The sequence below is a fragment of the Phyllopteryx taeniolatus genome, chromosome 7 (genome assembly GCF_024500385.1).
Source record: "Phyllopteryx taeniolatus isolate TA_2022b chromosome 7, UOR_Ptae_1.2, whole genome shotgun sequence".
In the NCBI taxonomy this organism is placed as follows: Eukaryota; Metazoa; Chordata; class Actinopteri; order Syngnathiformes; family Syngnathidae; genus Phyllopteryx; species Phyllopteryx taeniolatus.
Window position 1 is genome coordinate 4866398 of NC_084508.1, and position 26862 is coordinate 4893259.

At 49.5% G+C, this 26862-nt stretch overlaps 1 protein-coding gene across 6 annotated transcripts in view; it reads left to right on the top strand.

The window, feature by feature from the left end:
• Positions 1-562: 562 nt before the first annotated feature.
• The window catches only part of nfia (nuclear factor I/A), a 41092-nt gene continuing 14792 nt past the window's right edge, over positions 563-26862 (top strand). For 4 of the 6 annotated variants that reach the window (XM_061779472.1, XM_061779471.1, XM_061779473.1 and 1 more), the window contains exons 1-2: positions 563-693; positions 15845-16373. In XM_061779472.1, coding sequence (XP_061635456.1) covers positions 598-693; positions 15845-16373 — 625 coding nt within the window. In that variant the 5' untranslated portion in view covers positions 563-597. Of the gene's footprint in view, positions 694-13209; positions 13731-15844; positions 16374-26862 lie in introns of those variants that run through there. The other 2 variants (XM_061779474.1, XM_061779477.1) reach the window with 1 other exon arrangement.

Genomic DNA, 26862 nt, shown 5'->3' on the forward strand with positions numbered 1-26862 from the left:
ACGAGAGCATACGCGATTTCCACAATGCAATGCAGATTTCTTTTCGCAATGGCGAACGTCCTTATGGTCACGCCAATTGCGGTCGTCGTTTGCGTGGACGCGTCCCTTACGTCATCGCCACAATGAGCGAGCTCCTGGTCAATTGGTCTCTTTCGACGTTAGTTGCACTTACATGGCCGCCGTTCGCTTTCCGTATCATCTTGTCCATCGTCACATCGTGCGTGCGTGCGTGCGTGCGTGTGTGTGTGCATTTATGGTCGTGTGTGTGCTTGTGCTTGCGTTTGCGTGGCATTAAAAAGTTTGTATTTTTAGTGTGTGCGCATTCGTGTATCTGCATGCGTGTGTGTATGGGCGTTTGTGTGTGTTCGTGAGTGTTGGTTGTGTGTGTGTGGGAGGGGTTCGGCGGGAGGGGGCGTGTCCGTGTCTCACCTTGCCCGATGACAACTTCCTGGGCTTCATCATCATCATCATCATCGTCATCTTCCTCATCCTCTTCTCGGTGTCTTCTTCTCTCGCTGGCTGGCACGTGCCGTCCGCCGGTCCGCGTGCACGTTGCGTCCGTCTGTCAATCACTTTTGCCGCCGAGCGCGCGCACCCATGAGGTTGATTGACGGGGCCATGGCGGGAAAAAGCGCGGAAGGTTCCGTCAAATGGCAGCTGTGCTACGACATCTCGGCCAGGACCTGGTGGATGGTGAGTACGCGCACGCAGGCACGCGCGCGCGCGCGCTATACTTATATACAGTAGATATGACATGATATACTGTACGAACTCATATACAATACAGCACACTTGCACGCACGCGCAGTTTTTACTTCTTTAAGTAGGAAAAAAAATGTTTGACCAAACTGTACGGGCGCGCGCGCGTGTGTGTGTGTGTGTGTGTGTGTGTGTGTGTGTGTGCGTCAACTTGGTGGCTGTGCGGGTCCGCGGAGGAGCGCGTGACTCGTCTTTTATTTCTCCTAAAGTGAAATTGAACGTTTGTTTGTTTGTTTCTTTCTTTTTTTCTTTCTTTTGTGTTGGAAAAGAATGCATAATATCACGACAGTTTTATGATTATTATAATAATTGTTAGTGCGACTTCGAGGTGCATTTGAAACGTTTCCGTCTTCAAATTAATTTAGGTGACTCATTTGTATTCCATCTATTTTTAATTGAATTGTATTATCACTTATATTATTATTCACGTATTATTGTTTATTTTAATGATGTTATTTATACATAGGATGTTGGGTATTTTCATTTTAGTCTAACTTTGTATGATTTCTTTTAATAGCAACGCCTAAATGTGACAACATAATATTGTATTTAAAAATGTCATTAAGATTATTCAAAGTCATATTACTGCAGTCACATGATTGAAGATGTTCATATTATTCTAAATGTTTTCTCGGCTCAGCTTGACACGTGATTAATTTTCCTGCGGTAATGTCAAAGATAAAAAATGATTACACGTCACCGTTTCTTTTCTTTTACCTGAATGTAAATAAATTATCTCCCCGTTTTAATCGATCTGATTTGGTGTATTATTTTGATATTTAAACATTTTCAAATGGCATGAAACCAAACAAATGAAAAAGTAAATGATTGCACGTGACCGTTCTGATTTTTATCGGACAGTGAACTGTTCTATATTTCTAGTTGAACATTTTCGAACGTTCATATTACTGAAATAATTTTCGATGCTCTTGTCAATGTCATGATTTCATCATTGTTAATTATCCACATGACTGCCATCAGGGATCGACGCCGCCATCATTCCATTCCATGACATGAAATGAATAATTGTGAAATGAAAATGTAAAGATGTCGTGATAAGAAAAGGAATCACTTTCCGTTTCTGTTGCCTTGATTTTATTTCCCAAGAGTGGCACGTGCACGCGTTTGACTATTTCGAAAGAAAATAAAAAACAAATTGAATTCTCATCATGACGATCGACGCGTCTCGAATGATGTCGTAGATTTAAAATGCTTTCATATTCATTCATGAATTCATCACGTTTTTTGGGACCTCCGCCACGTCGTTACACCCAAAATCACTTTTTCTGTGGACTTTTTAACAGCATTATTTTCGATTACAAATGTCAACATGACAAAACTGTACATAATTTAATCATATTTCATTTTTCAAAATGTTATTATTTGAGCGCAATATTCATCATGCATGTGCGAGAGTGCTTTTATGATGTGTGTGCGCGTGTGACTTCCTCTGAGTGTGCATTTGTGTATGCTCGTGAGTGTGCGTGCGTGTGCGCGTGCTTGTATGCAGTGTGTGTGTGTGTGTGTGTGTGCTGTGTGCTTTGAAGCCCCTCCCCTGCCCACTGATTGGTCAAATGTTTGTTGTTTGTTTGTTTGTTTGTTTGTCCAAATGTCAAATAAACAACAAACATGCGCCATGTTGTATCAACATGTTGTATCACGTAGCGTTCCTCGGGCCGTGTTAGCGTTAGCCAGATTAGCCATCAGGAAATTGTGGGATTAAACGTGTCTGCTTCAACTTCCTCAACGTGCTCCCCCGACCCCCCGAGACCCCCACCCAAAGCCCCCGGGTTGTGCTCTTTCCTTGTAACCATGACAACCAGCCTCAAACCCATATTTTGACACGAATGGCTCTCGCGTGGTCCTGAAGTTGTGCCCAGGCGGTCCTTCGGTGGTTCCTGTATGGTCCGAAGGTAAATCTGAAGTGGGCCAAAGGTGGCATGAAGGTGGTCTATTACTCTGCTAATGTACACGGTGACCCTCAGGTAGACTCCGATTCCAAATTAGACAATGATGCTCGCCTATGCCATAATGCTCACGTAGAATTCAATGCTAAGATAAACTTAGCTCCAGTGCTATGACTGGCGCCCAAAACTGGCCCAGTCTCTGACGTAAAAATAGGCTATAATGCTAGCATTGTTACCGTGTTAACCATCTCTATGATGGGCGGCTACTGGCTAGCATTTGTTAGCATGTCGCGCATCTCCATGAGGTGAAAGTGAGGTCATAGCGCAGTGTTTGAAAGTGCGATTGACAGGATGCTTTCCCATGAAAGCCGAGCAGCTGTGGAAAGACGCGTTCTGTCCCTTTAATCCTATTGGACTTTTTAATGCTTTAATGCTTATTAATTCAATCAAACAAATGGAAACACTAAAAGCGCTACTTAGCTCGCCAAAGCGCAGCGACGATGCCAAGCCGCCAGATGTTCCCCATCGTGCATTAGCATTAGCATTGGAGTGGTCTTATTTTGGGACGGGGCATGTCACCTGGTTCAGCTGAGGTTGTGACTTACACTACGACGCTAAGCTATGCTATGCTACTCTATTTTATAATGCGAAGCTACACTATGGCCCTGAGCTAGATCCAATGCTAAGTTGGACAACAATGCTAAGCAAAGCTGCCAGATGTTCACATCTTTCGTTAGCACTAGTGTTAGCGTGGTCTTATTTTGTAAGATAAGGTAACCTTTATTCTTCATCTTATTTCATTTCCCAAAATAATACCATTAGCATTAGCATAAAGCATTAACACGGTCTTATTTTGGGAGATCGGATAACTTCATTAGTCTTCTTATCTCCAAAAATAAGACCATTAGCATTAGCATCAACGTTAGTGTGGAATCACCTTTATTAGTCATTTTATCTCCCAAAATAAGAGCATTGCATTAGCATCAGCCTTAGCGTGGTCTTATTTTGGGAGATAAGATAACCTTTCGTCATCTCATAAAATAAGACCACGCTAATGCTAATGCTAATGCTGATAGGTATGTGTCACCTGGTGCGCACGAGGTCGTTCAAGGACTCCGTTTTTCTTCATTTGCGTTAGCGCCTCGTTACCGCTGGTGAGCTAATGAAACGCAAGCTAATGAAGGCGATCGCGGGAACACATGATTTACAGATGTACACTGACCCCCCCCCCCGCTCTCCTCCAACACGCTGATGTCCCCATGCCGGGGGAAACCAGGGCGAGCAGCTGTTAGCAGCATGGGGGGTGAGGGGCGGGGGTCACCTGGACCACCGTGAGGTGGGGGGGAGGCAGCTGGGCTGTGCTAGCATCTAAGTACTTAGCATCATTAGCTGTACTGTGTTCATAGATAATCCATGTACTTCATATTTGAATTTCGTAGATTTCAGTACGGTGTTTCTAAAACGTTGTCTGTTTGTCCAGACACCCCTCGCAGGCACCCCCACTCCCCACGTGGGTGGCGGTCCTGCCTGATGGCGGTCAGTAGGGCCCGGGCGGGTGCAGCTATTCATGCCAGCTTTTTCCAGGGGTCACCTTGGAGAGGCCCATGGCAGCATGTTCGACCCGGCAAGCGACTCCCCCGCTGCCGCCCGCGCCCTCCGCTACAGCTGCCTCCTCCTCCGCCAACACGCGCGAGGGAGGGACGGAGGCGCCGTTGTCCGAGACGACGTCCAATCTATCACCTAATCTATCGTACAATCGTACACCTAATCTATCATCTGATCCTAATTAGCACACGTTTGTTTGTTTGTTGCTAGTAGCCTGTTCAGTGATTTTAGCTCACAAGAAAGGTGGCTAGTTTGTTACTAGTTAGTTACCTTTCTTTAGTGACTTGTTTAGTTAGTTTACAAGTCAGCAGGCTAGTTTTCTCATTAGTCGTTCAGTTAGCTCATAAATTAGCAGGCTAGTTTTCTGACGAGTTAGTTGTTAGCTCGCAAGTTAGCTGGCTCATTTCTTCACTACTTGTTCAGTTAGCTCATAATAGAGCAGGCCACTTTGTTACTAGTTGTTCAGTTAGCTCTCTATTTAGCAGGCTAGTTAGTTACTAGTTACTTGCTTTCTTTTAGCGACTTGTATAGTTAGCTTACAAGTGAGCAGGTTAGTTTTCTGACTTGTTAGGTAGCAGGTTTCTGACTAGTTGTTCAGTTAGCTCACAAGTTAGCAGGCAGTTTTTCAGTAGTTACTTGTTGATTGACGTCACTAGTTAGCAGAGCAGACTAGTTTTCTGACCAGCTGCTTGTTATCTGTCAAGTTTGTTACGAGTTAGTTATTCAGTTAGTTCGCAAATATAGAGCAGGATTGACCCCCCGTTTTTCAGTAGTTATCTGACTTCTCCGTTGACAAGTTTAGCAGGCTAGTTTCTTGCTGAGTTCTTCGCCGAGGTTTGGTCCACAGTTTCTGGTTCTGGTTGAGGCTGGGGTTCTGGTTCTGGTTGTGTCAGGAAGTGAAGCGCGACAGAAGAGTTGAAGGCCCGGCCGGCGTCGTGTTGCAAACGTAACGAGCGCCGAAGGACGAGGAAGAAGAGGAGGAGAAAGGAAGTTAGATGGAAACAATTAGGGATGCGCAGATGTGTGACTGATTAGGATGAGGTCTGATCCGTTTGTGTAGAACTCAGCAGACCGCCGCTCGCTCACACGGAACCACAATGACGACTGCAACAACAACAACAACAGCAACACGCAACAAGCTCGCCATTTAGCAGGAGAGTTAGTCACTGCTTCTTCAGTTGCTCTCGCGGTGAGCCGAGTGGCGTTCAGAGGCGCCAGGATGACAAAACGAGAGCAGATTGACTGATGCGAAGGAACCGCGCCAAGGAGGCCAAGGCCCCGCCGGCGATTCGGCGGGGTAAGGAATTCACCGTTTGGACCTCAAAACTCGAACAGAACGTTCGACTTTGCGCAGCCGATGACATCACTGTCTTTGAACGTCGCTGTGCCATCCCCCACCCCCGCCCCGCCTCCGTGCCCGGACACTCACGTCCTCCATGTTGGCGGTGTCGGGTGACGCGGTGAAGCTGGTGGAATGGATGCAATGGATACCTTCCCGGGACCCCCGCTGAGAGCAGCCTGTTGTTCTACTGACCCCCCCCGACCCCCAATCCCCCCTCACCTGTGCAGCCCCCCACTCTCCCCCTCCCCTCACCATTGGCCTGGCTTGTCTTTTTTCTCTGCACGTTAGCAGGTTAGCATGTTAGCATGTTTCTAGGTCAGTGTGTTGGCATGGTTGAAACGGACCCTTTCTGATTGGCTCTTGTTTACATTTACACACAAGTTACCAGGTTACTTTTCCAATAGACACTTATTCAGTTATCTCACATGTTTGCAGGCTAGTTCTCTCGCTAGTTGTTCAATTAGCTCACAAGTTAGCTGGCTAGTTTCACACATGTTGTTCATTCAGCCCAGAAGTTGGCAGAGCAGGTTAGTTTTTGACTTGTTAGGTTGCAAGTTAGCACACAAGCTTGTTAAATCATTTCTAGGTCAGCAGTTGAAACAGAGACTTCTGCTTGGTCTTTGTTTACTTCTAGTCCTCAAGATAGCAGGTCAATTTCCCCATAGACACTTGTTCAGTTATCTTTCATGTTAGCAGGCCAGTTCTCTCACTCCTTTTCAATTTGCTCACAATTTAGCTGGCTAGTTTGCTTACAAGTTGATCACTTAGCTTACATTAGCTGTCTAGTTTCTCACAAGATGTTCCATTCGACTAGAAGTTAGCAGGGTAGTTGTTCACTAGTTACTTGCTCAGTTAGCCTCCTGCCTGTTAGCACGTTAGCTTGTTAGCTCATTTCTAGGTCAGCATGTTGGCGGCAGGTCACATGCTTGAAATGGAGCATGTCGACTATGCTGGGCTAAAAGCTAGCACAAAGCTGCTCGCCATCATGCGATCTAATGCATGGATTGTTCCTGACTCCTTCAAAGACTTTTCATGCGGGGGGGCTACTTGTTTGCTATCTCTGTAGCTAATAAAAGTAAAGGCGCCTGCGGGGGAAGCGGCTCAACTTCCTGCACCAAACGCTCGCTGCTATTTATTTATTGGAGCGTTGCTGTTCCTGCTCCTGCGCCGCCGTAAACAAAAAAAGAGTTTTAGGATTTATTTGGAATTCCCAGGAAGCAACCGGACCGCTCGCCCGTCAAAGTGTCCTCCGTGCTAACAACGCCGCTAACGAGGAACATCTGTTCACCGAGCTGAGACATAGGCGGGATCTCCATGTGGTCACGTGACCGTGACATCACTGCCAGTGGACAGGACTGACCTAGTGGCTAGCAATGTTTTTAGAGGTTAGGAAAAGAGAACAAAGAAAAGTCACGGCCCGGGTATAACCCGCCGGGCGTACAAACCTCTTTTGCTCGGTTCTTTTATTCTTCTTCTTATTATTTTATGCAGGTATCAACCGTATGGCCCGCGGGCCAGAACCGGCCCGTCAGGGTGTCCAATCTGGCCCGCGGGGATAGAAGGCGCTCGCTGCAGTTTTTCAATGAAAGTAACTGCTGTTGCAGATTTTGACCACTTGGGGGCGCACTGGCGACCACTTCCCACCTCAATGACTTTGGCTCATACTCAGGATTGCTGCTGCGTCATCTTCGCACGCCGACGAATACGCTTGTGCGAAAATGAATTTGAAGGCACGGAATATTGCAGAATGTCAGTCAACAGCTTCCGTTCAAGAGAGGTCGCTTGGGGGAAACGCTTGGATGTTTTTTTCATGTAAACATTTACGAGGCAGGCGGATAACTGCACGCTCAGAATATTTACCACTTTAGTTTGTATGTTGTGATTAGTTTGTCAAGATTTCCAAATGGATGTGGAAATTGATGTCAATTGAAAATGATTTCTCGATCTTAACAAGTTGTTTTATAAACCCTACATTTATAGATGCACCTTGAGCTGTCACTCATAATACTGTTGAAATTTCAATCGTTTTTGTTCAGGAATTTTAGATTGCTCGTATGATTTGCAACAAGATAATGACCATATTATAATGAATATAATAAAATGTGCCGGCACGGTGGGCGACTGGTTGGCACATCTGCCTCACAGTCCTCGGGCACCGGGGTTCAAATCTCGGTTTGTGTTCTCTCCCCGTGCCTGCGTGGCTTTTCTCCGGGCACTCCGCTTTCGTCCCACATCCCAAAAAATGGATGGATGGATAATAAAATGGACTTGTAATGATTTGCACCAAATTATTTATTAAATAAATTAAATATTGTGGTCCGGCCCACTTGAGACCCAATTGGGCTGAATGTAGCCCCTCAACACCCCTGGTCTGAAAAGTTGAATGGATATATACAGTAGTTACAGTAAAGCTCCCCCGATTTGGGGGCGTGGGGAGCGAGCATGCGGAGTCTCTGTATGCTCTGCTAATGGTTAGCATTGTTAGCATATTCATGGTCATATGCTGTGCTAATGCTAGCATTGTTTACCATCCTTTGTGTTGATGGTTAGCGTTGTTAGCATGTTGACCATCTGCGGTCATGGCTGTTCGCGTAGACGGTCCGCGTGATGTGCTAATAGTTAGCATTGCGAGGATGTCGACTGTATTGTGCCGATGTTAGCGTTGTCAGCACGTTGCCCATCGTACGCTGTGCTAGCGGTTAGCATTGTTCGTCCGTCATTATTGGGCAGGAGTCCAGAAGGGAGCGGCCGGCCCACAAAAAGTCAAGGGGGGCGATGTGCGAAGGAATCCATGTGCTTCTCGTTAAACTCTGCGGAAATAAGTTTTGACCCACTTCTTCTTCTATTCACACGCGCGCGCGCACGCAGGCCAGAATGGGAGGATGCGGCACAGGAGAAGAGAAGACCTGTTTAGCTCGGAAGAACTTGAGTGGGTCCGAACAGGAGTCGGAGGAGGAGAAGGAGATCTAGGGGAGCGAGGCGGGAGTTGTGAGAAGGAGGAGAAAAGTAGACTTGAAGGGTTAGGAGAAGATGTTGAGGGCTGCAACGAAGATGCTGAGGAGGAGCAAGCGAGGAGCAGGCTGAAATGTTGCATGGAGGAAATGAGGAGTAGAAGGAGGAGCTGCTGGTGATCAGAACATCGAAGATGTCTTAGGAGGAGACGTAGGAGGCGGAAATGTTCCCAGGATGTATTTGAAGCCGTCTAAGGAGGGAGGTGTAGGAGGAGTTTCAACGTTCGGAGGGGGAGGAGGAGTCTGACGCCGACCCTCGAGGAGATGGAGGAGGTGAAAGAGAGCCTCCCCCGCGAAGCCGCCGTGCGCCTCCTCGGCGAACGGCCGTCCTTCATCTTCATCTTCAGCTCCATGCTTCGTTTTCCTCGCCGCCGCGCTCGTCAGCCTCCTCACGCCGTAAACGGGCCTAAATACTTCGCCTTTGCGCTGGTGGGAAGTAACCAAATACTGAAGTACCTTTGTCAGGAATTTGTACGTTAGCAAAACGGGTATTGTTGTAAATCAAACTCCTGTGTCAAACTCAAGGCCCGGGGCCCAAATCTGGCCCGCCAAGTCATTTCATGTGGCCCGCGAAAGCAAATCATCTGTGTCAACTTCCATGATTATTGCTCAAATTCTCATAAAATAATGACAATAAATAGTAGCGTTGAGACATTGCAAGCATTTTCTGTTTATGGTAACTTGAACAATAGTTGAACAAATGATTATCATTGACTTTTGATTTCAAAACTAGGTCTCCATCAATTTGTTGTGTGTACGATGTGGCCCGCGACAAAAATGAGTTTGACACACCTGTTGTAAATAATTGGCTGCAAAAATGACTTTCTACTTGTGTACTTGAGTACATTTCAGAGTCTGTCCACTTTTGACCGAAGGAGTTGAATCAGTACTGAGACTTTACAAGAGTTCTTTCTGTACTTGTACTAACTTAAGTACACCGTGCGAGTACTTGGACCGCATTTGCGCATTTTTTTCCGGCAACCTTAAGAAACATGCCAGCACAATCGCATTTGTATTCATCGGTCGACTTGAATTTTGAATTTGACTTTGTTGACGCTCCCTGGGGCAAAAAAACAGGGGGCAACTTGTGGCGTCATCTGTTACTATGGTTACTGGAAGCATGACAACAGATGCCACAAAATCTAATTTAAACAATAAAAAAATAATGTCAAGACATTGAAACAGAAGTGACAACATCATGAATTTTAAACATCCCTCCATCCATTTTCTGTACCGCTTTATCCTCACGCAGGTCGCGGGCGTGCCAGAGCCTATCCCAGCTATCTTCGGGCGAGAGGCGGGGTTCACCCTGAACCGGTCGCCAGCCAATCACAGGGCACATAGAAACAAGCACGCATTCGTGAACACATTCACATCTGAGGGCAATTTAGAGTCTTCGATGAGCCGAGCACGCATGTTTTTGGGATGTGGGAGGAAACCGGAGCGCCCGGAGAAAAGCCACGCAGGCACGGGGAGAACGTGCAAAGTCCACACAGGCGGGGCCGGGATTTGAACCTCGGTCCCCAGAACTGTGAGGCAGACGTGGTAACCGGTCGGGCACCGTGCCGCCGAATTTGAAACAATTAGTCATAAATAATTACTTCAAAACTTTGAATCAAAAGAAAATTAATAGTGAAATATTTGATTTCACACATTTGAACAATAACCAAAGAAATGTTTGTTTTCAGACACTATTGGAGACTCAGTGATTAAAATAATTAACTGTTAACTTCCTCTTCAAACACTGAATAATAATAAAAAATGAAGTTAAACTAATAAAATGTTGATTTTGCAGACGGGGTTGCGTTTTGGATGACCTCTGCGTGACCCCTGCTGTCCCATTGATGTGCTGTAATGACAATAAACGGCCACTAGAGGGAAACCTCTGACTGACGATACAACCTCCGACAGTTCCATCACTTCGAAGCCTTTCCACGTGTTTTTCACGTGTGCTGGATTGGACTGGTCGCCGTCCTATGATAGGTCACACAGTGGACTGACTGGTCGCCAGTCAATCACAAACAGGCAAACGTGCGTTCCAGGCGTTCAGAGTTGACCTTCTGACCTTCCGACCTGCCGACGGAATGAAAGGCGAACAGGAAAGTCGCAGCGCAGACTCGAACCTGCGGGCTCTTGACTATGAGGCACACGCCACTAACACTTCTGCGCTGCCCCAACGTCAAATCAATCCGAATTTGTTTTGTCTTTTTTCAATCAAAAATGCGACGCTTGCGCGCGCGCGTGTGATAGATGTGTAATTCTCCAGCTGCGAACGTGCGTGTGTGTTTCTCCACTTGCAAGTGTGTGCGTGCACGTGTGAGTCGTTGTGTGTATCACCAGCTGTGTGTGCGTGTTGTTTTGTGGTGAACATCTGTCAGGTTTTGTGTGTTGCCTTCAGACGTGCGCGAGCGACTGCACGTCTGTTACTCTGCGTGTGTGCGTGTGTGCGTGATAGTCACATAACTGCAAACTGCTTGCCTTCCAACTTGTCTATTTGGCAAACGACGTTTTTGTTTGTTTTTGTTTGTTTGTTTATTACCACATGACATCATGGAAATGATCTGTCCCAAGGTCAAACTGCGGTTGTTTTGAGTCACCGTGAAGCGCAAGCGACAAGCACCGACTGATTCAGAGCGGCCACGCCGCGACGACTTCCGCGCGGCTCCCGTTCTACGGTTATCGTCGTCGCGCGCTTGTGCGTTAGTGTCGCAAAACCAAAAAAGCCAAAGAAGAAGTTTATGCTTTCCACCAGCTGCGGGCAAAATTGGGCCCGGGGACAACGCGGCACCAAATATTGCTCAACAAATATAAAGGTTGAAATGCGTTTTAGAAGAGTTCATTAGGTTGAGTTGAGTGAAGAATAATTGTTGTCTTACTTTATTTCCCAAAATTGGTTGACTGTAAGATAATATATTTATTCATTAGGAATGAATTTAGAATAAAGGATCAAATTAAAAACCTGAATAAAATAACCAATTCTAAATATCAATGAAAATGTATTGAGCAGTTAAATATTTCAACACACTTTTGAGGCTGTCACAGAAATGGGTCCATTTGAATATGATATCATATTGTTCATTTTTTCATCATTGGGTTTGAACAGCTGAACAGTTTGAAATCTGAATGGGTGGAAAAATGTGGAAATGTGGCGGTAAAAGCGCAGAAAATCCACATTTTATCGCGGAAATGTGAAAAGCTTTGAATTTGGAAAGGATTTCGCAACGCCGACGCGTCGAGCACTTCGCCTTTTGTGCGCTTTTGTCCTTCTGCGCGACCTTCCCAGCGACTTTTTGCGTTGAAGAAAGATTGAACATACGTGACACTGTGTCATCAATGAAATCCACTCGGGGGGCCGGGGGGGCCGGGAGGCCTGCCCCCGCGCGCCAGCGGGCCATCTGTTCGTCACTCTCGCCACGCTATTGCGTCGTCTTTCATCCTCACGCACACGCAAAACAAAGGTCCAGCCAGCGTGTGTGTGTGTGTGTGTGAGTGGAAATTGCGTTGCTAGCCGTTAGCCTCGCCGCTAGCTCAAGTTGAGCTGTCAATCATCTTGTTTTTGACTTTTTCTTCGCTGTTTTTTGACCTTCTTCCTCCTCGTCCTCTTCCTACCGTGTCGGCGGCGCCTCGGCGGGAGTTTGCGTCGCTGTGCCAACGCGGGCCCGTCTCCGCGGCGACGCTCCCGCCGACGTCTTCCATTGCCGCTCGCGACGTCGGGTCGGCGAGGAGCCCCCGTCTGTCGCCGCGCGCGTTTTCCTGACTTTTTCAGCGGCTTCGTGTCGACACGAGCGCAAGCGCCGTCGCCGCGTCCCGGTATGTCCCGCCCGGAAGCGTGTGAGCGGAGTGCGGCGGCGGCGACACGAAGCCGCTGACCGCGTGCGCGCCAGATGAATTTGATGGGCGCACGAGGTGAGAAATTTGTCGTTCGTAACAACGTGCGTACGCGCGTCACATGAAAACCCAAAAGACGTGCTGCGATCAAAAGAGAAATCAATCAATTAAACAATAAAGGTAACAGAGTCCGATGCTAAAGCTGTAAGAGGTCAAAGTGCAAAACGCTTGAACCTTTAACCCCGACAAACGTCTTTGCTTGTGCTGCGTTTTTCCCCAATTCTTTTTGTTTTTCCGACCTCCAAAACGCTTATCGAGATTTTGTTTCGGCGTTCGGGGCGGCCGCCGTCGCGCGCCCTCGTCGGCCCGCCCCTCCATCTCGGGCTTTTCTCGAATGTGTCATCCCTCGCTGTCGTCGGCGACGTTACTGATGCGGTACTCCTGTTGGTACTCGATGCACTCGGTGTTTTTGGTGCACTTTGCGCAGCGGTCGAGCTCCTCCTCGGTCGGCCGCACGTCGGGGTCGTGTGCTTCACGGAGTCGTCCGGGTCGTCCTTTTGTCGTACCCGACGTGGAGGCGGCGGATGAACTTTCGGCGTGCTCGGGAAGTGAGCGGCCCGCCGTCCGCGTGTCGTACATCCGGTTTGGAACGGGAGCTGCTGAGCTCGAGGTCAAAGTTCAAGCGGAGTACTCCACACACGAGAGCGCTCCGAGTCGAGCACTCCCGCCCGCGCGCCCGCACCACATCGATCCGCCGAGTGGGTGCGCGCGCGCGCGCGCGCGCGATAGAGAGAGAGGTGTCGGGTCTGCGCGAGGCTTCGCGAGTCAGCTCGTCCGGTGGCGAGCGAGCGCGCGGAGGTCCGGCCGCTCTTCGGTGCCCCGAGCGGAGCAGCGAGCGCCAGGCGCCGCTCTCAGTCTCGCTCTCGCTCTCGCTCTCGGTCTCGGTCTCTTCCCGGCCGGTGACATGCGGCTCGGAGACCCGGCTCCGGTCCGCCGCGACCATTTCTGGGACTCTTGCCACGGGACGCGGGACTCGGAACTCGGGACGGACATGTTGCTCGGACGGCGGCGAGCGCGTGGAAGCCGACGCGGGGTCAGAGTTCACCTCCGCTCGGAAATGTGAGCAGAGGGGGGCGACAGGAGGGCGACCGACCGACCTACCGTCCGTCCGTCCGTCCGTCCGACCGTCCGTCTTTCTTTCGGAGGCCCGGCTCGCTCGGCCACGCGCACGCGGACACGCGCCGACCAGTCATGTACTCCCCGCTTTGTCTCACGCAGGTACGTGCACGCGCGCGGCCACACGCACACACACGCACGCACGCACGCACAACTCCGCCAAAGTTCGCGCGTCCACGCGCGTCCCTCGTGCCCCGAGCGCGTGCGTGTTCGCCGTCGTCGCCCGGAAGGAAGCAAATTCAACGTTCGAGTCGTCGCCAAACTTTTGATCAATTTTCATCAACAGCTCGCAATTGTTCACTTCAACTTCGAGTCTCTTTTTCTGGAATTGAAATGTTTTTCGTCTTCCAAATGACGCGAGACGAAGAGGAATTAAAATCGGCATGATTAGAAAGATCGGCGTGATAACGAATCAAATTCTTCAGCAGAAAGTCCTCAAAATCATCAAACGATGAGAACATCTATTTTTCAAATCAGCCTGACAATTTCATTCCTCCAAATGATTAGATTCCGTCTCCATTGATATGAATGTCACTTCTTCCAAATGACTATTTTGAAAAAGGCCCAATTCAAAACATTTCTTAGTCAGCGGCGGAAATCGGAAAGCAACACAGGGACGATCAACGATTGCGATTACAATCGTCGGTCGTGATGAGGGTGACGATTGTTTTACGATGGGAACCCGTCTGAGTGGCCCTTTGCGTTTCTTGACATTATTGATGATCGATTGGCAATAATACAACGGTGACGTCACGGCGACCGCGGGGTTGCGAAGGGGGGCGCGCGTGGGCGAGAGCGCAAGAAAACCAATCGATGCGAAAATAAAAATAAAACTAGTGAGAGGAGGTGAAGACGTGGCAGCAGCAGCGTCCGCGTGCAACTTCATTTCATTCCCGTGTACTCGCGCACGCAAATGTTGCCATCGTCGTCTTTTCGAACGCGAGAGACAAAAGTGCAGAACGGTAAAGACGTAAACAGCTGCCGAAAATGCTGCGATACTTCGGATACTCGTGCGGAAAGGAGCCCGACTCCTCCCGTCTACCGTACAATCGAAATAACGGTAAAGACGCGCAACGGTTTGGACAAATTCAAATGCCAAACGGCTGCCTCATCCCAGATCCCTCTGGTGGATTGCGACAACATCACGTATTAACGCTAAAGACGCTTTGAGTGACATTTGTAAAAGAACACACGCACTGAGATGCATTTGTGTTGATTTGGTGGAAAAGGAGACACATCTGATGTCATTAGCATCTTCGCAAACTTCATTTGGGACAGCTAACGGTAAAGACATTTTGGCATTCGAGGTTGAAAGTAGGATTCGACGCGAAACAACCGGCAGCTTTTGGCTTGTGACGCGCGACCACCGCCTAACCGTGCCGATCCTCGCTTGGCTCCGGGGGAATTCATTTTCAAAAGGAAATTCTTTCCCGTTATCGATCAAATGCAGCGAATATCGCTCGCGTGTCGAAAGCGCGGAGCGAGTCGGGAAGCCGAGCGCCGACATCCTCCGACTCGGGCCCGGCGTCCCGTTGAGGCCCGCGGGTTAGTAGCCTAACCGCTAACACAATTAGCGCCTTTAACGCTCGGCATGTTGACATTTTCTCGAGTTCGGCAGATTCTTTGCAGCGCTTTGGGCCAACATTCAAATGTTTTTCTGCCCCGAAGCAAAAACAAAACTTGTTTGTAGTTTCGGATGAGTTGCTGAGTTTGAACTTTTCTTTTTCCAATTCAGTTTTCATGAGTACGGCTTGGTTGAACTTATATATTTTATACTATTATACGTATATAATCTTCCGTCCGTCCAGCGGTCCACGCCAGTGAATGAGTGAACTTCCCGTTTTGTCCCACAATGCTTTGCTCCACCTCAGCTCGCCGTGCGGTGTTAAGCGTTTTCCCAGCTGGATGACGACAAGCTGAAAATGCAAATCTTTTTTTTCCCGCTTCAAATAAACATCTGCCGACCAATTGGCACCAATTGACTCGATTGTGAAAGGAAGTTTGAAGTTAGAAATGGTTTTCTTGTTATTCTCGGGTTGTCGAGCAGTTGAGGAGTCGGAAGTTGTCTTTGACCGGAAGCGTTTCCGGTCTACTGTTATGTGCACAGTTTGCTGGTTGAATTCCGCACACCTGTCGCGTAGCACGAGGGCGCGATTGTCGTCGTGTGTTCGCCGCGGCCGCTGACGCTCGCGTGTGCTTGTGCCGTCCCCACGCAGGACGAGTTCCACCCGTTCATCGAGGCGCTGCTGCCGCACGTGCGCGCCTTCGCCTACACGTGGTTCAACCTGCAGGCCAGGAAGAGGAAGTACTTCAAGAAGCACGAGAAGCGCATGTCCAAGGAGGAGGAGCGCGCCGTCAAAGACGAGCTGCTGGGCGAGAAGCCCGAGGTCAAGCAGAAGTGGGCGTCGCGCCTGCTGGCCAAGCTGCGCAAGGACATCCGGCCCGAGTTCCGCGAGGACTTCGTGCTGACCGTGACGGCCAAGAAGGCGCCGTGCTGCGTGCTGTCCAACCCCGACCAGAAGGGCAAGATGCGCCGCATCGACTGCCTGCGGCAGGCCGACAAGGTCTGGCGCCTGGACCTGGTCATGGTCATCCTCTTCAAGGGCGTCCCGCTGGAGAGCACCGACGGCGAGCGGCTGGTCAAGTCGCCGCGCTGCGCCAACCCGGGACTCTGCGTCCAGCCGCACCACATCGGCGTCTCCGTCAAGGAGCTCGACCTCTACCTGGCCTACTTCGTCCACGCCGGTCAGTCCTCGTCTCGCTCTTTTTCACCTTCTACTCTTTCGGTATCAAAAACGCTTCTGAGTCTTCGTCCCGCCGCGGTCCTTTCTATCTGCGGTGCTTTTAGTCAACCGAAACATTTGAACTCGTCGTAATAATCATAATACATCACACTCGCTATTTCTTAGGAATAAGAATTTCTCATTCATTTGCATCATTTTGACAAAATAGTTCCGCAGTGAGTTCGGAAAATACTTTCTAATATTTCTGACTCTCAAACAATTTCAACAAAACCGCTTATGAACCACATGACGAGCATACGGATTTGAGCTTTGGTCAACAGAAACATTCGCACGCTTAGTCACCCGAGGGACGTTTTTAGCTATGTTTTGATTTGTCTTTGATGTTTTTGGGCGTTCTAGCTGCAGTTGGTTAGCTTTGGCGCCGTTACCGTGGAAACCGCAGCTGCGTCGTTAAGTGAGGAAGCGTTTTCGGACATTGACGCTGTTGCCGTGGAAACCGTGCCTTTTCTGTTTCGGTTGTTTGTTTTCTTTTTTTGGAGTTGGTGCGCATCAACGGTGTTGCCACGGAAACAAACGTCTTCAATCGTTCGCCGACAAATGCGCGGCGTCGACGCCGTCCGTCTTTGCCGTCACGCGAGTCGAAGAAAACGTGAGGTCGTAGCCACGGAAACCGTGTCTTCGTCGTCACGTAAAGTTGTTAATGTCGAGGCTGTACGCGAGCGGGCCGAGAGTTTGCTAGCGCTGGCGTTGTCGCCGTGGAAACCGTATCATCGCCGCGAGCTGAGGAAATGACGCATCGTTGTCGCTGCAGAAAGCGTTATTTTGTCGGTTGCGCTGTTGTCGTCGTGGCAAACGTATTTTGTCGCTATGACCTAAAGTGACGAACCCGTTAACGTAAATTCTGTCGTCGTGGCAACCGGGCCTTTACGTCTACGTGAGTCGAACGCTAGATTGAACGCTAGAAGAAAGCGAAACGGGAAGTTTGTCGGCATCCGTCTGGTTGCCATGGGAACCGTGTCGTTATTGTACGTGTGTGCTTTAAACTGCTGAACAGGAAATTGTTGCTGAGCAGGTGTAACTCTTCAAGTGGGTGTGCGTGAGGGGTGAAAGGTCATCTTGTGGCGTATGAGGCCAGTGACCGTGTCAGTCGGTGAGGCGTGCTAAAAGGTCGGAGGTTAAACATGCAGGTCGTGACCTCTAAGGGTTAGGGTTAACGACACGCGCAGAGGGGTTAGCGTGCGCGGCTACAGCGGCGGGAAAAGATCTAAACCGAAGCCTCATTTGAACGCCGAAGGCACGCACGGAAACACGCCGAAGCGACGCAAAGTCGGTTACCAGATCAGGATCGAACCGGAACGCGCGCGCAGGCTGAGGGTCAGGCTAGGCGACAGGAAGTTTCAGCACGCGTCGAGCGCTACACGATATTCGACAGCCTTTTATGACATCCCGCGACGTTCGAGAGAAACTTTCCCGCGCTTTGACGGCGTTCGCTAAGTTTGAACGTACGGCGGCCGTGACGCGTCGCAGCGATTGCGAACGCCGCAACACGCCGACGTTGACGCGCAACGGAAGCGGATGGCTGCCACACCAGAAAAAAAGTTCCGTTTCACATTTAACGTCGTAAGTTTCACGTTTTAAAGTCGTACGTTTCACATTCTAACGTGATAAGTTTCACTTTCACAATTCGGAAAGAGCGTCCAGTTGGGGTGACTGGCGTGATCATCGTGTCCTCTTTTTGCGTCCTGTAAGTCGAAGTTGCGAGCTACGCGTAACTACGCTGTTCTTATTCAATACTGTAAAAAATGAAATCAAATCAAATAAGTCTTCCAAAAGATTTGATCTGAAGCGGAAGAAATGATTTTGTTTTGTTGAGCAGAATGTGGAAGTCAAACTTTTCACTTTAAAACGTGAAATGTTTCACATTCAAAATGTTGTAATGTGCCTTTTTTTTTTTTCTGGCGTGGCAACAATCCGCTTGCGACGTTCCGGTCGGTCCGCGTTAGCGGGGGCTCGTACCGCCGACGGACCGAGTGACGGGAAACGTTAACGTCGTCGCACTTAAGTCTCGTCCTTCTTTTCCCGTCTGGAAGCGGGAGGGCGTGGCCTACCGGGATACGGCAGCCAATCGGAGTGCGGCGGGGCGTGACCTGCCTGGAAACTATGCGGGACTTCTAATAACGCACAACTGACACATGTTAGCTTAGCAAGCTGCTAACGTGATTAGCGGCATTCTAGAGCGTGTGCGCGTGTGTTGTTGTGGTTTGTTTCTGGAAAGTGTGACTGGTTAAATTGAAGTCAACACAAACTTGAAGGCTTTCGAATAAGTGTTTTGCTGTGGGGGTTGCTGGGGGCTGCAGGGGTGTTGTTGTCGTTGGGCGGGGTGAGCGCGTTTGGAGGGAGGATTTTCTTTTTTTCTTTTTTGGCGCGCATCCAGAAGGTGAACGAAGACACAAAGTGCCGACTGTTGTGTTGTTGTTAACGTCGTGCGCCTGCAGCTGCTCGTCAGATGTTCGCTCTTAATTATTGATTGGGTGAGGGGGGGGGGGCATCGAGTGTTCAAAAGTCATCCTCCGACGTTTGCCATCCGGCACCTGTCGTTGCGAAGGAGGCGGAGTCAGACAGAGCCAATCGGAGAACCGAACCCTCGGCCTTCTGACTGCGACGCGCACGTGTCATAATGAGCGTGTGTGTCTCTGTGTGTGTTTCTGCGAACGAATGTGTGTCGGACAAACAAACAGACGTCCTGCTGATGGACGGGGTTTCCACGCAAGGACGGCAGGGGTCGCCCCCCCGCGCACACTGCGGCTTCCCGCTAATTAAATTGCGTCTCCGCCGTCCATTAGATGGATGGACTGAGCGCAGCTGCTGAGTCAGCGCAGGTAGGACAGGTCCTCCTCTTCTTTGCCGTCGTCGTCGTAATGGTCCGCAGAGCAATTCATTTGGCCCCGCCCTCCGCGTCCTCCAAGATGCGGGGGGGTGGGGGGGGGCCTTCATAAGATCAAGTCGTCATTGCGCAAGAGATCAACTTCGAACGTCTTCCCAACTTCTGCCCGACCACGCACCCGCGCACGAGCACCTGCCCCAATCAGGACCATCTCGTTGGCGACGCCCCGCCCCCGGAGGGACACAGGTCGCGGGAAGAACAATTTAGCGACTGACAGCCAGTAAACATGATGCATTGCGAGGGGCGGGTGCTGACTTCAGCAGCTCCCACAATGCATTGCAGCTGTCCACCTCAACCCAAAACAAAAGCTGAGGCTCATGGGAAATGTAGTGCGGGAATATGACAACTCACCTTCTCTCCTTCCTTCCTTCCTTCCTTCCTTCTTTCCTGTTCCCTTGTCAGCATGTTGAAGGTGTTTTTTTGATGAACTTTAAGAAGAACTCACGCAATGAACTGCCCCTCAATCACGCACACACATTTCTTGAAGATGCTTTCGCTCCTCCTCTTCCTCCTCCTCTTCCTCCAGACTTTGTGTTGAGTTCTTCGGTCGTGATTTTTATTTCCGTCGCCCCCCCCGCCCGCCCGACCCCCCAAGACTGATTAAATCTGCCTTTGACGCTTTGATACATCCGTTATTGACTTTCAATTCATCATTGTGTGTGCGCGTGGCAGACACACACATGCACGCACACACACACACACACACAATATGTGAAAATGCATCGTGTGTGTACACAATTAGAAGAATCACTGCATTCTTATTTTTATTGACAATTGTTTACTTTTGTGTGTTTATGTTTGTTCGTTCACACGCATTACACAACGCGCACGCACACACGTTGGCACAGGCCTCAACAGCCACGCTACATTCGGCGCACTTAATCACACGCGCGCTACGTGACACACTATCTGAATCCTGTGTGTGTGTGTGTGTGTGTGTGTGTGTGTGATAGTAGTAGCGAGCCTGTGGCTGCTTTCTTTCCTGCTGAGTTGCAAAACACACACACACACACACACACCGGCAGACTTCCTGCCTGGAGAACGTTTTCCTCGTCGTCCACTTTGTGACGTTTCTGTGACTTTTGGCGTGACAACTTTGATGGAAACGTCAAAAGTTGAGTATGTTAGCCACCCATAAAGGCGGCAACGTTGTCAAAGGCGGCAACGTACCCGCCAAGCCAGCGTGCGTGTGCGCGCGTGTGCCTCGTAACTCTTGCGGTCCGTCTCGCTTTTAAGCGTCGACGTCCTGCTGCCGTCCTGCGTAAATGAGTAAGTGAGTAAGTGTCGGGAGCGCTACGCCGACGGAATTTTGAGGGAGGGGCTGCGGCACAGGCCCTCTCCACGCAGGGGGCGGGCGGTGGGGTCAAAGAGCACCAAGTCTCGCGGGGGGCGGGTGAGAAAAGCCGAGGGAAGGGGATAAAGGTCGCCGCGGGCCTGACGCGCAACAGGAAGAACATTAGAACCGAGCCCCCCGTCGCCTACAGCGGAGTGTGTGCCCCCCTCCGCCACCCGAGACCTCGTCCTCTCTGCGAGGAGGAAGCGGGAATTGGACTTGATGGGGGGGCTGCAAAGTGCCCCCCCCCCCCGCATGGCACCTCTGTGTGTGCGTGCGTGCCCACCAGCAGCAGAGTGCGCGGCGGGTTAATGAGCTGATATTGACCGACTGACGCAGGCACGCAGTAGAAGGGCTCTGATTGGACGTTTGCTAGTGTACTGAAGAAGTCAAAGGTGACGTAGAACATCGGAGTTGTGAATGAAGAGCACCTGCGTGCGTGCGTGCGTTGTATTTGGCATTTACGCAGGACGAGATGCTCTCTGTGTCTCGCTCGCTCTTAATCGATTCTTTTAATTGCTCAGAAGAGGCTAACGGCTAACACACACGTCAGAGTGCCTTTGCGTGCGTGTGAATTAAGTTTTGTGTTTTTGCTGCACGTGTGTGATTTTGTGCACGCGCGTGTGTGTGTATTGTTCGGGGGGGTTAACGAGCACGCAAGCGTCGCAGAAGGATCGACGTGGCCGCAGCGGGCGGCCACGTTTGTGCACAGGAAGTGAAGAAGTCCCGGTTGGCTTTGTGGTGTGTCGACAGATCGATTCCGTATGTTTGTGTGTCGCAATTAGCTGCTGGACATGTAACCGCCACTGACCCACTTTAGCCCCCCCCCCCGTGCGCGCGCGGGTGCGTGTCTGGACAGAGTCGTCTAAGGCGACAGCGCCGGCTAACGCCTCGTTAGCGTTAGAAGCTGCCTTGCTGTACTTGAATCAATTGGCAGTCTGCGACGCAAACACGCGAGGTCATTTTTAGATCGACACGGCCGTGCAAAAGTATTGGCCCTCCTCAAATTCGTTTCCCCACTTTAATCTTGAAGCTCATCAAACAAATGCAAATATCAGACAAATAAAACCCAAGTGAACGTAAAATGCTGTTTTTAAATTTACATTTCATTGATGAAGGAACAAAAAACGATTGGAAGTCACCCGGCCCTGTGTGAAAATGACACCGCTCGTTAAATCGTGAATTCTTTGTGGCTGCTTTTCACTCAGCCCGATTCAAACGGGGCAACTGCAAAACGAGAAGGATTTGCAAATGCGTGACCTCGGATCATCTCCTGTCCTCGTGCGGCTCCGTAAAAAAAACTTTGAAATGTTTGATCATTTACGATTCATAATTATTCGAATGCACGACACCGTCCGTGGGGATCGCGACGATTTTTTGGTCGGAAGTCCGCATTTGGTTTTTAAAACGGACACGCGCGTTCGCTCATTTGGAGATGAAAAAATGAGTTCAAATCTGTCTGCAAAATATGTTGACATTTTAATAATCATTCATTCTCATCTTTAAATTGTAATACTTACAAGAAATCCAAATTCATTAACCCGTTACTTATAAATGTTTTTTTTTATCTTATTCATAATAAATCATTTGAACCATTATTTCATGAGATAAATGACTAAAAACAAATAAACGTATACAATAGAAATGTGAAAGTTTCATTTAAAAAAAAAAAAAGAAAAAAAATCATTCTCATTTGAATTGCAATATTTTTAATTCATGAAATTGGAACTTAGAAATGAGTTGATCAAAGAAATACAAAACGTGAACTAAATATTGTTCTTGGATTATTTGCAATGAAATAAATTGAATGAAATGAAAGCCTGAAAATGGACCGACGACTCGACACCTTTTCGGAAGAAAGGGCGAAATAAATGGAACCAATAATCCAGGAATCCAATAAAGCAAATGCAGGGTGGGCCACGTTAAAGAAGGAGGCCCCCCCCCCCCCATTAAATAAGGGGATTCCCCGCACAACAGGATTGCTCAAGTATGTTGTATTTCTATTTGTATTTATCCGTCAAAGATGGAAATGTAGCCACGCGTGTGAAAGCGGCGACCTTGCCGCAGCGTTGCTGAAAATAATGTATCTATAAAGTGAGCCGGGGGGGGTGAAAAATGGCCGTTTCCATCTTTAGGCGGCCACGCTCTCCATTAGCCGAATGGGCTGAGTCACTGCAGCGCGCGAATGTTAATGAGGGCCGGAACCCCCCACCCGCCTCGGACTCCCCCGCCTCCCCCGACACGCCCCGACCACCCCGCACGCACGCTCCGCCGTGCGGCTTTTATCTCTCGATGCGGGACATCATCGTCATCGTTGACTTGATCAAGCGCCGCTGCCACTTTATGAGCCCCCCCGCCCCGCCCCGTCCCCTCACTGCGACAACAAGACCGCATGTCCGTCACGGGCGGGGGGTGGGCGGGGGGGTTGCCACCCGCATCACCAGGAAGTAGATCGGCGCGGCATCGGAAGCAGTTGCGATGGGTCAATCTTGAAAATGATGACGATGATGGTTTCATTGACGAACATGTAATGGCGCCATTCGTGACGACAGGCGCCATCCGGAGGTGGCGAGTGGCATCATTAGCGTCACTAGGATTAGCATCCGGTTTTAAAGGCAAGAATGACGTCAACATTTCACTGTACTTTATGCCCCTCCCCCTGCCCCCACACATGCCATAATCCCCCCAAGTAGACGGGAAGCAACCGAATCCCGCCTCAATAATGCGCCTCGCCTTGAGGATAAGCCGCCCGATCCTCGTTAAGGTCGTTAGCGGCCGCGAGGAGACGCACGCTAGCCGCGCCCGCAAGCTAACGTTCGTACGCCTGGAATATTGCACGTGTGTTGCACTCGACTCTCGCGTGGTAGTTGGCTTTTAATTGGTATGTCACGGTTGGCTGTCATGTTGCGGCTCAAGCTCGTGTGCTAATTGACTCGCTGAATCGTGGTACGCTTGAGTCATTGTTGACTCTCATGTCATTGGCCACACGAGGCAACGAGAGGAGTCAGTGACAATGACCGACTCTCATCTTGTGGTTGACTCTCACGGTGCTCGTGTCAATGTCGAATGGTAACCCTCACATGACATTGTCACGCGACGCTAGACTATCACGGTTGACTCACGCGGCTCTCGTGTCGTTGACTCGCGGTACTTTCGTGTCACAGTCGGTGCACGTGGTTTTCATGTCGAAGTTAACTCGTGTGTGTGTCTCTCTCTCTCACATTGTGCGTAACGCTTAACTCTCTTAACTCCCACGCCACAATTGGATCTGGGAATATTCTGTTTGGGATGAGATCAGGTTCTGCTTGGGAACTGGAACTGTAGTGAAAACATTTGGGTTTTCCCAAACCAGAAACCCGAGACGAACGGCGACGTCCGTGCGTTTCTCAGGGTTTCTCCGGCAACAGATCCCCCCACGAGGCGGCTGGCGCTGTCCTGAAAAGAGCAAAGGTGGACTACGAGAGGAGGATCGAGTCCCGTCTCTGCAGCAGGAACTCACGACGCGAGCGGCGAGCGTTACCGAGCGCCCCGAATGGCGAGGCCGGGGGCCGCAGCGTGTCGCGAGCAGATGAACCGAACTGCTTCTTTGCTGGCTCTGAAAACCACAGCGACACTCCCCGACCCCCATCGGGTTCTCCCGGTAAGTCAAGCCCAGTGAATCCTCCGGCCCCGACGGATGCCCGCTGAGGTGTCGAGAGTTGCGCCCACCGGCTCTCATTCGTCTCCAAGTCATTCGGGCCCGCCCGAAAACCGCCACGATCATCCCGGTGTCAAGAAGGCGTCCGCGGTCGACCCGTTGCCCTCGCCCCAGGAACCATCGAGTGCTCCCAGAGGCCGCTTCTCCGGCGCGTCGAAGACTGCGTTCCGTTCGCTTCTCTCGGGACTCTCGCGTCATCCGCCCACGCTCGTGTCCCGTTCTGCTCGTCGTCGACTCTCGCGGTTCTCACGCGCCGCTTGATTCTCGCGTCTCATGTTCTTGTTGAAATTGACTTCAGATTTTGGAGCCGCCGATGTTTTTTCGTTGTTGTCGGTGTCGCCGACGGGCGCTCCCCGCCGGGCCTCGGGCCCCTCCTGCCGTACAGATGCCGGTACAGATGGGACCCTCGTACCTGCCCGCCCCCTTCTTCCCCCCCACCTGATCTTCTAATGCATAAATATGTAATTTGTTCATCTGTCTGCATGAAATATGCATATGAGAAGCACACGTTTGTTATTGTGTTTTTCAGGGTCATTATTGGCGCCAACAGAGAGCGCTCGCAACGCTAACGCGTCGCACGGTCGGGGGGCATCGACGCGCCCCCGCCGATCACATCGTCAATCTTGCTGAGCTTCACCTTGACCTCCACTTTGCCCGTCCGCCCGAACTTAATTTACAACAACATCTTGATGATGTCTCACACACACACGAACGCACGCACACGCCGGCTGTCACTCGAAGGTTGTCGACGTGCCGCCGTGTCGATGTCGGGCCGACGCGGCGAGCGAGCGAGACGCCGTCTTTTAATTGGGAGCTTTTATTAATAGTAACGAGGGCGCCGGATTAACTTCCTGTTTGATGTTTGCCGACACCATCGCGCTGCTCGTCCGTTGCCAGCCGGGGAGTGTGCGTACGCTTGTGTGTGTATGTGTAAATATGGAAGCATCATTTTGTTAGCGTGTACCTGCAAGTGTGTGTGTGCACCTGTGTGCAAATAAGTGTGTGTGTTTGTGCGTTTGTAAGTGCATGCGTGCGTCCGGCCTCCCAGGCAAAAACAAATGAACCATTTTCCTCGGTGGCTGCTGATCTTCGTGTCTTCGTGCGCTCCGGTCGTGACCCTCGGTGACCCCCGGTGACCTTCGGTGACCCTCGGCGTCGACCCCGATGGGAGCGGCGAGCGGCCAAAACGAGCGTGTAGCGCCGGCCTCCCGTTTGAAACCGAGCGGGCGGACGACCGCCGGCAGCGCGTGCACGTGAGCGCGTGCGCGCGCCGCATTGGAGAGTCGCTCTAATTAAGGAAAGTGAAGCGGCGAGCGAGCGAGCGATCGATGCGCACATTCATCAATGAGACTCCGCCTACCGGACGCACGCACGCCGGGCTCGGGCCGCGCCCAGGTGCCCGCGTGCGCGCGTCAGCGTTTTACTGATTCAACTGGAAAAGCTTTTCAATTCTTTCCGTCGCCCATATTTGTTAATAATATGGAAAAACATATTTGTAACATCTCCTTACATTTGCGTGTACAAATGTATTCCATTGTAAATATCTGAAATGATCAAACGATGATATGAGTTGGTTATACATACATCGATCTAAAAGTGAATTTGTTGCATCTCCTCAACAAGGAAAGAAAATTTGGTTTCATAAAAAAAATGAAATGGGTGAAATATCCTTAACTTAGTTTCAAATTTACTTGAATTGGATTTATAGTTTTATGAATCCGTCATCCTGCTTTTAACAATACTAATGTCTATTTGCGAATTTGCTCCCTGAGGAGTCTTCACAATTAACGCTCCTCTATCTAGAAGTATACAGAATATGAATATATTTCTAAGCATGACCGTATTGTCTAAGATACATATTTGTCTAAAAAAATGCTTCTCTCACGATTCTGCAAAGAGAAATAATTTGGGTAATCCTAACTGACCAAAAACAGAAAAGTTTAGTCGAGTTTCATGTCAGAGAAAAAGCATAATGTGTCTTTTTATGCGGTCGGTCATAATTATATATATATATATATATATATATGCACAGTCATGTTCAAAACAAATATAAATATTGGCACCTGAATGTATAAAAAAAACATTTGTTGATTGTAATGGTTCACACACACACACACACACACACACACATATATATATATATATATATATATATATATATATATATATATATTCTATTATGTGGGTATACGAATTTTCAGTCTTGAAAATTTGAGTCTTGAAAAATTATAAAATTCCAAATAAAATAAAAAAACAATAAAAATAAATAAATATATATATATATATATATATATATATATATATATAAAAGAAACCAAATGAAAGCTGTTTTTGTTATTTGTATATTTATGATGTAGCCATATTGCATTGTACAGTTTGCGTCTTAGCCTTTCATAAATTTGCTCCCCGAGGCGTCTTCACGCTCTTGTGGGATTTCTGAACATTTGCGTCTTGGCGCGTCTTAGCGTGCGTGCGTGCGTGCGTGTGGGATTTTTGAGGGTGAACGACATCAACTC